A 12,333-nucleotide genomic window follows, 5' to 3' on the forward strand; every position below is an offset into this window, starting at 1 on the left:
TCAATATGAATAGGTTCCTTTACATTTTTTTACAGTTAATCAACACATTAAATAGTTTTATTCATTCTTAATTGTATGGTGAATGTAAAAAGAACAAAAGTTCCTTCAAAAATTTTTGTTGTATCTCAATAGGTTAGATACTTCTACAGATAGTATAATAATACCCTGTCAATAGATGTTGGCTTCATTAACTGCATAGTGCATTTATTTTCTAAAATTGTTTTTATTTAATGATTCTTGGCAACCGTTTAAATTAGGCCATGTTTCTGTTAAAATAATTAATTAAATTCCATAAAAAATGAGTGGCTTCTCCATTGGAACACAATGCCAGAAAATATTGATCAGAAATACTACCTTAAAAATTTGAGTGCATATTGGAAAATTTTGTTTCTCATTCATATTTGAAATGAGAGATAACTAAGTATAATTGTACCAGAAAAAGTCTGGGTTTGCTGGACTTCTGCAAATTTAATATGGGTTAACAGTGTGGCAGTTTTCCAAAGAGCTGGGTCCTTTCTCTCCTATAAGTTTGGTATGATGCAGTAGATTGGATGTATGTTTATGTAGTTGTGAGATGAAGATGGAGATTCCAGAGTACTAGTGGATTGATAGTAACATAGTTTGTTTTAATGCTAAAAAATTTACCAGCAGGTTGTTTTTTTACATGTGGAGGGAAAGAAGAATGTTTAGGTTTTGGACATGACTAAGTTGAAAACAGATAAAAGGATTAAAAACAAATAAACAAAAACAAAACAAAAAAAAGTTAAAGAATAGGAAGGAATGAAAGAGATGTAAATCTGGAAGAATAAAGAGTAAATCATAGATCAGTTGGTCAGAGATTTCTCTTGATGCTCTCACGCTAGAATTGTCTAAACCTTTTTTTTTTTTCCAATGAGGTATCTGAGCTTCCTGAGTGCTAAATTATCTATCTATTTACTATAAAAGGTAGTTTGATGGTTTAGAATATAATTATATTTCAGGCCTAGTTACTGCCTTTGGCTCTAATTAGTTATCACCATCAGTCACATTCTTGGTTAAATAAGAGGTTGCTATGCCTAAGTAGTATCTTTGTTATTACTTAGAGTAAACAATAATGAATGGTTGTATCTAATTATGTTAATAACACATTCTTCTTAATTCTTGTTGTCATAGCTAAAGAAAGTGTGTTGTTAGAAAACAACGAAGTGGAGAATATTTCTCTTCCCTTTATTCTTTATTTATGATGTTTTTTCTTTTCTTTTTTTTTTAATAAATAAATATTTATTTATTTATTTATTTATTTATGGCTGTGTTGGGTCTTCGTTTCTGTGCGAGGGCTTTCTTCTAGTTGTGGCAGGCGGGGGCCACTCTTCATCACGGTGCGCGGGCCTCTCACTATCGCGGCCTCTCTTGTTGTGGAGCACAGGCTCCAGACGCGCAGGCTCAGTAATTGTGGCTCACGGGCCCAGTTGCTCCGCGGCATGTGGGATCCTCCCAGACCAGGGCTCAAACCCGTGTCCCCTGCATTGGCAGGCAGACTCTCAACCACTGCGCCACCAGGGAAGCCCTATGATGTTCTTTCAAAGGGCAACTGGTAATACAAACTTTTGGGTTCTCAAAGCAAATGAATGGTGATTCCATTGAAGGTTTGGCATTTTCCCATTTGATACACAGTCCCATATTTTCATAACTTCTGTGTTTGGAGATGTAAGACAGTTTTGCTATGTGTTGGATAGGAAATGGATGCTTCTTTCTTACTGTATTTCTGATTTAATGTAGTAATTTGGTTGTACCTTGAAGATAATTAACAGATAACCTTCAAAAACAATAATTTTCTTGGAGGGGGACTAGATTTTGATAAAAACCTAACTTTTCCAATTATTGATTTGAATTTTTGAAGGAAATAGGAATTGATATGCTTGTTGTGTTTTTAAAATGAGTCATTTTCATTGCTAAGTACAATTAAAATGGTTATCATAAAGGACAGTATCTTACAGTGTTCTTAGGTTTTAAGATACACCCACTACCTATGTGTCAACAGCAGACAGCAATATATGCTTCATCAGACACTTACAGATATTCAAAACAAGAGTTTGCCATCATTGGCTCCTTTCCTCTTTTTGATTGTCCTATTCAGTAAATCTGTTTCATCCTATGCATTGGTCCCTTTTTATAATTGTTGAGAAATTAATAATTTATAAGAAAAATTTAAACATTATCCTCTTTGGGCTATGATATACTGTGGTTGACATTCATTGGAATTTTGTATGTAAAAAAGAGAACATTTTCCTGTATATGTACAGAAAATTAGTTTTTAATTCTGAGATTGATAGTATCTCATGTCTCTTGAAACTACATACATGGAGCCATCTAACACCAAGCTCTTATATTGATAAGAGGCCCCTTTTTGGGAGATACAGTAGAGAAGTCACATGAATTCATCCCCCACCCTCACCTTATTCTACCTTACAGTATCCTACCTGGCAGGATTCACTTGGGTCATGGTGTTTCCCCTCATAAATGCCTGACTTCTGTTGATCCTTCCGTTTCTGTTGTTTCTTCAAGAGGGGAAGCCGAGCGGTTGAGTCTGATAGGAAGGACCCAACCAGGAGCTGGATGTGCATCGCAGTGGGTTCCACCCATGACAAGGGCCCAGTCCTCTCACGTCATCTCTCAATCCCCTGCAAGGTCATAGTTGCTCTCGATTCTTCAAAACCTCTGTGCACTTCTCCTTCACTCTTAAGACCACTTGTTATACCGGAAGCCTGATTCTTACTTCCTCAGTTGCTTCAACTTTCCCAGTAAGGCAAAATTTAATAACACTAAGAACCTCTATATTCTTGTAGTCAGACCAATTTAAGGCCTTGTCCCCTGTGTGTCTGTGTCTCTTCTTGTCTGATAAGGGCACCAGGCCCATTGGATTAAGGTCCCACCCTACTCCAGTAACCCCTTATGTAATTACTTCTGCCATAACCCTTTCTCCAAATAAGGTCCGCATTCTGAGGGGGGGTAGCACTTCAACATACCTTCTGGGGGTTGGGGAAGGGAGACATAATTTAACCCATAACAGCCACATCAAGTGGCTATTAGGCTTGTTATCTTATTTTAAGCTATTCTTTCCTTAGTTCCTTCCTAATTATCATTTAATTGTCATAAATAGACTGAAAAGCAGGATAATTTCACACATTTTGCATATCTTCAAAGCCTTCCTTATCAGACATTTGCACGTGAGAGTTTTTTTCCTCCCATAATTAGCCATCCTGTGTGTCACAAAGAAAATATGTTAAAGTAATACCTCAGTTTGGGTTTTTGTTAAGCATCAACTTCTTATTTTATTAATCATATATTGTGGTTATATGAAATTTCCAATTCTACAATTCAGATGACTAACTGAGTATTTGCTGCCTTAGAAAGTTGCTGATTTTTAGAAACATTTTCATCTTGAAATTCGATTGCTGGTTTTCAGTATAAATAACGGAGAGCATGAATTTGATTTCCTGGGAGATAGGAACAAATAATCATGATTCTGTGTAACAAGTCTTAGGGTGGTGAAATATGGAAGAATTCAGTGCTTAACAGACTACTGACGATTCCCTTTAAATTTGGACTTAGCCATTGCATACATTACATATTACATAACTAGTATGAATGTTCTTAAAAGAAACAGTAAGAAAAGCCATTCTTATTAGTGTTTTGAATTCATATCCAAAATAGATTACTTAAGAAGTATTACCTAGTATTGGTTATTGCTCTTTGTACCAATATGTAGTCTGTAAATTTCTTTGTTTCTAAATGGGAGTTTTAATGTCTTCCATTCCTACTAATAAAGTCACATAGCACGTTCTATTAAATGATCTCATCTAATCTTTAGGGCTTTAGATGAGTGTATTATTTGTCACTACTGACAGGAGTAGATTTTCTCTGTGCTGTTGAAGTTTACTACAACTATTTTTGACTCTGGCATTGTTCCCTTGCATTATTTTGGGTATTTTATGACTCTATTTCTGAATATTTAGAATCGAAGGTAAGACATATATATGTTTTATTTTAAGGAAGTCTTAGAATTTATTTTTTTCTTAAACTTTTTATTTTCAGATAATTGTAGATTCACATGCTGTTGCAAAAGATAATACAGGTAGATCCTGTGTATCCTTTATCCTGTTTTCCCCGATGGTAACCTCTTGCAAAACTATAGTACAATATCAAAAAAGAGGAAGTTGACAATGATAGAGTCAAGATACAGAAAATTTCCACCACTGCAAGGATCCCTCACATTGCCCTTTTATAGCTGAACCCAGTTCCCTCTCACCATCATCCCCTCCCTTAACCCTGGCAACCATTAGTTTGTTCTCTATTTCTATAATTTAAGACATATGTTCTTGTATTGAGTCAAACAATCAGTTGAGTGGTAGATCTTGTTGCATGTGTACAAAATTCAAGACTTCTAGGAAAGAGGAATGGGAAATTAAAATCTAGGACAAAATTCTTGCTGTGGAAACTTATATCGTTTATATTGTCCACTCCTTTTTCTTCACGAAGCAAATATTAGTAACACTATACGAAAATAAGAGAGTCTCTGCTGGTGAGTCTAAACTTCATTTCTTCCTTTAGTGAAAGGTTGTGTCTTAAACCAAAATATCTTTAAATTTCTCAGAATCCTCATTTTCCATATTTCTAAGCTAATTATAGTAAAAATGACTTAGAACTCTCTCTTTATAGGCATGCCTCAGATATTGTGGGTTCAGTTCCTTTCCCCACAATAAAGTGAGTCACACAAATTATTTGGTTTCCCAGCGCATATAAAAGTTATGTTTACACTGTACTGCAGTCTATTATGTGCAATAGTACTATGACTAAAAAAAAACAAACAATGTACATACTTTAATTAGAAAATACTTTATTGCTAAAAAATGCTAACCATCATTTGAGCCTTTAGTGAGTTGTAAGCTTTTTGCGATAGTAACATCAAAAATCACTGATCACAGATCACCGTGATAATGAAAAAGTTTGAAATATTGCGAGAATTACCAAAATGTGGCACAGGGATACAAAGTGACCAAATGCTGTTGGAAAAGTTGATAGACTTGCTTGATGCAGGGTTGCCACAAACCTTCAATTTGTAAAAAGTGCTTTATCTGTGAAGCGTGATAAAGCAAAGCGCGATAAAGCGAAGTGCACTAAAATGAAGTTTGCCTGTACTTAACTAATAATAGAAAGCTGTGGTGTAGATAAATAGTACTCTATTCAGAAGAATAATTGGTACAACTTGCATTCAGTGTTTAGGATGAATTTTCTTTGGATGGCAGAATGGTGAGCAGGAAGGCATTATGGTAGGAGCAAAAGCACTGAGGTAAGGAAACTCATGGTGACTCTGCTCCCTGGGTTGAAGAGGAATGTTCATGTTGACTTGCAGTGGGAGAGAAACCTGGAAATCTCACTAATGGAGTCCAAGCTTAGAGCCCTTGAATGCTGGGCTCAGGACTTTATTTTAAAGGCAGAGCAGAGTATTACACCTTATTGAACTCCAAAGTGAAAGATTATGATATATTTGAGGGAGAGTAAAGTGACAGCTATAAAGATGAATTGGTGCTAGGAGAGACTGCAGGCAGGGAAATTAGTTAGCTTTGTTATGCTAGGTTTTAGCATCTGACAGTGAAGGTGTCCTGGTAAAAGGATTTCTGCAGGTAGAGGAAGAGCTAATTATAGATGACGACAGACTGGATTTCTAGGGGTAGAAGACGGGAGGGATTAGGAAATGTTGATTGTGAATATAGGAGAATAGAAGGATTGTCATATCATTTATAATAAAATTTTTGTTTGCAGTTGGAGAAGCTGGTTTTAGGCATACTGACTGTTAGCTGTGTCCTGAACTGGTTTTTTTTTTTTTTCCTTTTTTCTTTTTCCTGAACTTTCAAGGCAAGATTGGAACTCTCTGGAGGAAGTTTTGGGCTGGAGATTATTAGGAAATTTAAAATTAATTTGCATGGAGATGATAATTGTATTGCCAAAATATTGAAAGACTTACTGTTTCAAGGCTGTTGTTGAGTCAACCAGTCTGTCGCCAGGTGTGTTAGGGATGGTTAAGGTATGTTAGTTACATCTTTGAGACTATCTCTGTTTCACTATTTGAATTCTATCTGTCGCATTGCATGGAGTATTAACCTAGACACAATATAACCTGTGTGAGGTCTTTATAGGAAACTTGCTTTATACGATATGACTTCTAACCATGTATTCATGAGAATCAAAGTTCTAGTGGATTCAAAATAATCTTTTCTTTGAACTTCTTATCTTAACACTATTCCTTCTTTCTAGTGGATATGATTGTAGTGGTGATGGTGGGTGTTTCATGTGATATGATGTAGAAGAGACTGTTTATTTGCTCCTAATTGTTGGTTACTTTGTGAGAGTATATTTGTTAATAAACATTAATGTGATTAAAATATATCTTGGAGAAAATTTATCTCAACTTATTGGTTAAATTATTCTAACCACACATTTATTAGCTACTTTTATTCATTGTCAACCTAGGTTTTCAGCTTTACAGTATTCAGCTCACTGATGCATCCTTGTGCTGGGAGGGTAATCCTTCTGTTGCAGGCATGTTTTCAAATGTGTGCTCTTTCCCTTCAGTTGTTCTTGGTACACAGTTTCCAAGAACTCTACAATGCATTTTAACATCTTATTCTACTGTTTATAGATGTGAATATACAGGTTGTCACCTCCATTCAGAAGAAATTGAGTTTATTACTCACTGAATGTTTTTCTTAAAACTGTTTTTTTAATATTTATTTTATTTATTTATTTTTATTATTTTTCGGTTGTGCCAGGTCTTAGTTGCGGCACATGCGGGATCTTCGCTGTGGCATGAGGGATCTTTTTTAGTTGCGGCGTGTGGACTTAGTTGTGGCATGCGGACTTCTTAGTTGTAGCATGCATGCGGGATCTAGTTCCCTGACCAGGGATTGAAACCGGGCCCGCCTGCATTGGGAGTGTGGAGCCTTACCCACTGGACCACCAGGGAAGTCCCTACTCACTGAATGTTTGAAAATGTACAACATTATTCTCCATTATGTAGTGACTAAGTATTCGTGTATGGTACATTCAAAGGACAACTCAGTGTGACTTTCTGTAGTTAGCAAAATGTTTAAAGCACTCCAACCCCATTGCGTTTCAGTGCACCTGCAGGAAAGACATGGTGAAAATTTCAATGGATATCTTTGTGAGGAAATTTCAGCCAGACAGATACCAGCTTTGGAAACAAGGAAAGGATATATATACCATTGATCACACAAAGCCTACTCCAGAATCCACCCCTGAAGTAAAAGCATGGCTGCAGAGGAGGAGGAAAGTAAGAAAAGCGTCCAGGAGGTAATGATCCCGCCCACCCCCCATCCTACTTGTACTTACTCAGTTAAAATGGGTCCTTGAACATAATGTTCTCAAAGACTATTTATTTGCTTTTTTTTCTGTTTATTCACCATCAGTTTACTTAATATCTTATGAAAAATTTGAGGCAAAGTATTTTTAATTCTTTGGAAGTATAATAAATAAATAGAATATAAACAAAGATGTATATTGTATTTGAGAATATTTTTGAAGTTGCAATGCATGAGAAATAGAACAATTCTGGACTTTCTAAACCCCTTACATTAATGTATTTAAAGATTTATCAGTGCCCTCTATTCATCTCCTTATTTTTGTCAACTTCAGTAACTCGATTTCCAACTTTTTTATTTTGCTACTGATTCTGACTTTTAGTAGTTTTCTTCTTCATTTGTCAAACATCTCAGATATTACTTTTCTCATTGGGATGCCTATATATTTTGCTACATTATACACACTTGGCTTTATTCTTTCACAAGATGTAAATCAGAGCATGTGGTGTTTCTGTAACGTGGTTGTCCCTGTGTACTTTAATCTACATTCCATTTTTGTGGCCAGTGCCATTTCAAAAGGCTTTAGGCCTGTCGTGGTCATCTTGCTGTCTTAAAACACATTAAATAGTGTGTGTTACTTTGCTCAGGTCCTCAGGCAACCTTTTTAGACTTTTATATTTTCCAGGTTTATATTACATTTTTACTCTCCAGTATTACTCATTGTTTTTCTTTCAGATTGTAAAAGTAATATTTGTGCATTGGAGAAAATTTGTAAAATAAGGAAAAGAATAATGAAGGAGTCCCAAATCACCCATAACCTCACAATCCAGAGATAACCAGTGTTAACATTTTGTATATATCCTTTACATATATATTTTTATTTATTATATAATATTATATACATTTCCAAAATTGGGGCCATGCTCTATTAATAATTTGATGACCAGTTTTGTGTTTTTTCATGTAACTGAATGATTTGCTTACAACGTAATTTCTAATGCCTGCATGTATTTAATCTCCTGTATTTGGACCTGTAGCTCGTTTCTAGTTTTTTGCTACTAACCAAATAACACTGTAATTTTAAGTCTTTGCCCACACTTCTGTTGCTTATTTTCTGACTCTCTCTCTCTTCCCCCTACCCCCAACAATTTATTTTCTGCTATTTTAGAATGCTAGTGATTGGAGGAACCTTAAGAACATGGAGTCAAACCAGCATTTTATAAGAGATATACTTGACGCACAGAATTAGTTAGTAGCAGAATTAAAACCCAGGTGTTCTTATTTCACCCTATAGTCTACAGCAGTAGTTTTCAAACTTTTAGTTTTCAAATCAGTTTAATAGGTTAGGAACAACATTTTAAAATTAGGAAGTAAAAGAGAATAAAATGCATTGTAGTTCTTCCCATGAGGTAAGGGTAAGTATTAATTCATGACATGTGTGAGCATGTGTGTCTGTGTGTATTGTGTCATCATCTGAAATGTATAACTTACTGTGGGTTGCATTCAAAAAAGTTTGGGCAACACTGATTTAGAGAGTCACTGTGTTTTGTAAATGTGCGAATCCGCATTGCCAAAAAAGTTCACTGTGGAAGGAGGCAGTAGTCAGTCTTGAGTTCAGTAGCCAATAGCACATCTTGAGAATTGTTCTTTAATGGACAGAAAACACAATACTCTCATTAGGTGTATGATCTGGTCTCTTAGTTACTAACCACAGTGGTCCTTGTGGGTTGACATTGAATATAGATCTTTGACATTGAACAGATTCGAAGTGCCTTTCAGTAGGTTAAAATAATCAGTGGTCTTTGCTCACCCAGTTAGAAAGCCTCATGTTAAGGGGCTTGTTTATTATGCTCACCTTTGTGGTTTGATCATCGAGTTTGCTGATCTCCCTTAAGTAATATGCTATATCTAGGAAAATCTAATGAAGGGAATGATTCACTGAAATCTCAAAGAGATGTCAGCCATCTTATTGTAAGTGTACTATGCTATTCATAATGTAGAGATATTCCACGTAGGCCACTGCATGGGTTCTCAATAAAAGTGATGATGATACCAATACTGTTACTTCCAGCAGCAGCCAAAGCTAATTTACATAGGTTATCCCTGGCTACCCCCTTTATCTTATCTGTGACTTCCTATAGAAAAACACTAATGTGTTTTCTTGTGTGTGTGTGTGTACTCTGAAGTACATGTGGTTTTGATTTGACTTGTAATTCTTCTTAAATGAAAGTGTTAGAAATGTGTCATATACAAAAGGCATCTGCAACAAAGCTATCAAGTGACTTGCTGGAAAATACTAGAAGAGGAAAAATTTAAAAACAGCATCCACTCTGAAAATAAATAATACATTGATATAAGATGTTAAATACATATGGTTAGCCTTCCTCCTCTCTTAATTCCTTTAGCTAATGATAATTGGCATTTAATCTTAATGCTTTTCATGCATATTTCAGAATTATACGAAACTCAGGGAAATATAGCCACCAGTTCACCTTGGAATGTAAATAATCTACTCAAATTTTAACAATAGCTTTATGGAATCTCCTCATTTCCTTTTTCTTTCTTCATTATCTAAATAATATTTGCTTTTATCCTTATGTCATCATTTTTCACTTTATTTTTATCTTGAGCTTTAATATTATAAAATTTTAAGTGATTTTCCAATAATGTTTAATAATCAATAATATTTAATAATCAATAATGTTTAACAATTTAGAGTTGTTTTAATTTTAATTTTTAGTAAATTGTTATTAAGACTCTTGTTAACATTTCAATTTCAAATTTGATCTATTCATTGTGAAGATTATCTTTGTATAATGTGATTAAAAACCAATCAGTTTTTTCTTCTCTTTTTTCATTAAGTGAAAATAAAATTTGTATATATGTTTTTTCCTGTCCATTGGAAACATTGTGTTCTGACTCTAGCTTCTTTTGTTAAAAGCTTCCAGTGCACTAGTTCTCACTCTAAGAGGCCTAAGAATGAGGAGGACGAGGAAGTGTCAGCTGCAGTTGATGTCAGCTGCCCCACTCCTGACCCAGACCCAGATGAGCTCAAGGACAGTGAAAAGCCAGAAGAAGCAGTGAAACTAGCAAACACAGAAGCACCTTCAGAGGAAGAGGCCTCTGCTAGCAGAATGCAGCTGGATCACAATTTATCAGATAATATCAGATTCGCAGGTGAGAAACTAGCTGATTATGTTTCACATATTAGTAGATGATTGTTGATCTGCCTTAAATCTGTGTTTACTAGGGCAGATATGTTACTTTTCCACGTAGCTTAACCAATAAGCTATCTAAAACGAAGCGGTAACTCAATCAAAAGGCCAAGGGAGTGTTATGAAAATCAGAAGCACCACTGCTACGGGTAATGGAATTTTGAGACAAGCAGCCAGCAGTGCCTATTTCGTTTAATAAAAAAGAAGATTCTAAAATGAAAAAAATTTATTTTTAGTGCAACTCAATTTATAATATACAATACGTTTTTTGGAAAGCTTCTCTTGAATTCACATGGAATAGAGAAAACCAATTATAGATAATTCTTTGCAGATTCTTAGCTTCGACTTAATTTTAAGAAGAAAATAAAGATTAAGGTTTTACAAAAGAACAGCAAACATCATTCAGTCCTGTGACATGTATATATAGTCCCCTGGCTGTTTCTCTGCACCAAAGCCATCATCTGTAAATCTCAACTGCTTTACTTTTCCCCTCTTTTATAGCATATTTCTCTGAAACTGTTTTAATGCTTTGCCTCTTTAATAGTTGTTGGAGATTTTGTCCTTTTCGTAATCGAGCTTGGTGGTAATTCCTGTCTCTCTCTCATACCCCTCCTCTATTGTATCCTTCAATTGTGGGACTCTCCCAAATCCAGCCACCCCCTTGCTTCCTCTTTGTTCAAGGCACGTTATCTCTTGTCTGGACTGTTGCAGAAATTCCTTCCTTCCTGTTTTGCCTGTGTCCACTCTAGTCACCCCTACTAGTCAGCTCTCCATACGGCAGTCATAGTGATCCATTTAAAAGACATGGTTTGTCTTGTCCCTACCACCTTCTTGCTCTTATTGCACATAGAGTAAAAGAAAAGGTCTTGATCATTGTCCTAGTTAGTCGGATCCTTGGCTGCTTCTCTATTCTTACTACCTTTTGCTCTTGAAATATCTATGCTAACAGAGTTTAAATCATAGACATTTTTTTCACTGAGTTTATATTTAATTGGAGAGCTAGACAAATAAATATATAATTCCTATCTAGTGTGCTAAGTGCCACTAGTAGAGATGGCATAGGGTGTTCCTGGAATACCAAGGAAAGACCTGAAACAGACAGGAGGCTGGACTGGCAGGGTTTCTTGGAGTAGGTGATATCTGAATTGACTTGTGATGAACACATGGAAGATAGAAAGCAAAGAAGGTAGGGAAGGGAATAGCAAGCAGTACAGAGAACAGGTATGCAGTGCATACAGATATTTCTTGATAGTCTCTCACCGTAGTTTTTGGTTGTTGTTTTTAATCACACCAGGTTAAATTAACTACTTTACAAATTACTGGGTAGTTTAAGCTAAGGGTACCCAGGTTTATTATTTCTGTCACTGCCTGGTCTCTTGCATTTTGACTTCCAGGTTTTGAGACCTGGCAGAGCATTTAATAGAGGACTTGGCTAGGTGCAACATCTGAGCTACTATGTGATAAGTGAAATGATGCTTGTGTGTGTGCGCGTGTGCGTGTATGTGTAAGGAAGGGAGGAGGGTGAATAGAGATGGCTGTAGAAGAGAAGTGCATGTGATATTCTTCTTTCATATGCTATCATTGTATGATGCAGGATTAGTGTAGGAAATAATTTTTATTCGACCTCACAGTTTTACATGTGGTTTTTTTTTTTTTAATATAAATTTATTTTTGGCTGCGTTGGGTCTTCGTTGCTGCGCATGGGTTTTCTCTAATTGCGGCGAGCGGGGGCTACTCTTTGTTGCGGAGTGCGGGCTTCT

General features: G+C 35.7%; 1 protein-coding gene across 1 annotated transcript in view; it reads left to right on the forward strand.

Moving 5' to 3' along the window:
* KDM4C (lysine demethylase 4C) overlaps nucleotides 1-12,333 on the forward strand; it is a 418,075-nt gene that overhangs the window by 216,441 nt on the left and 189,301 nt on the right. Inside the window, exons 9-10 of the mRNA XM_068552402.1 lie at nucleotides 7,157-7,350; nucleotides 10,300-10,535. Coding sequence (XP_068408503.1) covers nucleotides 7,157-7,350; nucleotides 10,300-10,535 — 430 coding nt within the window. The remainder of the gene's footprint in view (nucleotides 1-7,156; nucleotides 7,351-10,299; nucleotides 10,536-12,333) is intronic.

The sequence above is a fragment of the Eschrichtius robustus genome, chromosome 10 (assembly GCF_028021215.1).
Source record: "Eschrichtius robustus isolate mEscRob2 chromosome 10, mEscRob2.pri, whole genome shotgun sequence".
Classification (NCBI taxonomy): domain Eukaryota; kingdom Metazoa; phylum Chordata; class Mammalia; order Artiodactyla; family Eschrichtiidae; genus Eschrichtius; species Eschrichtius robustus.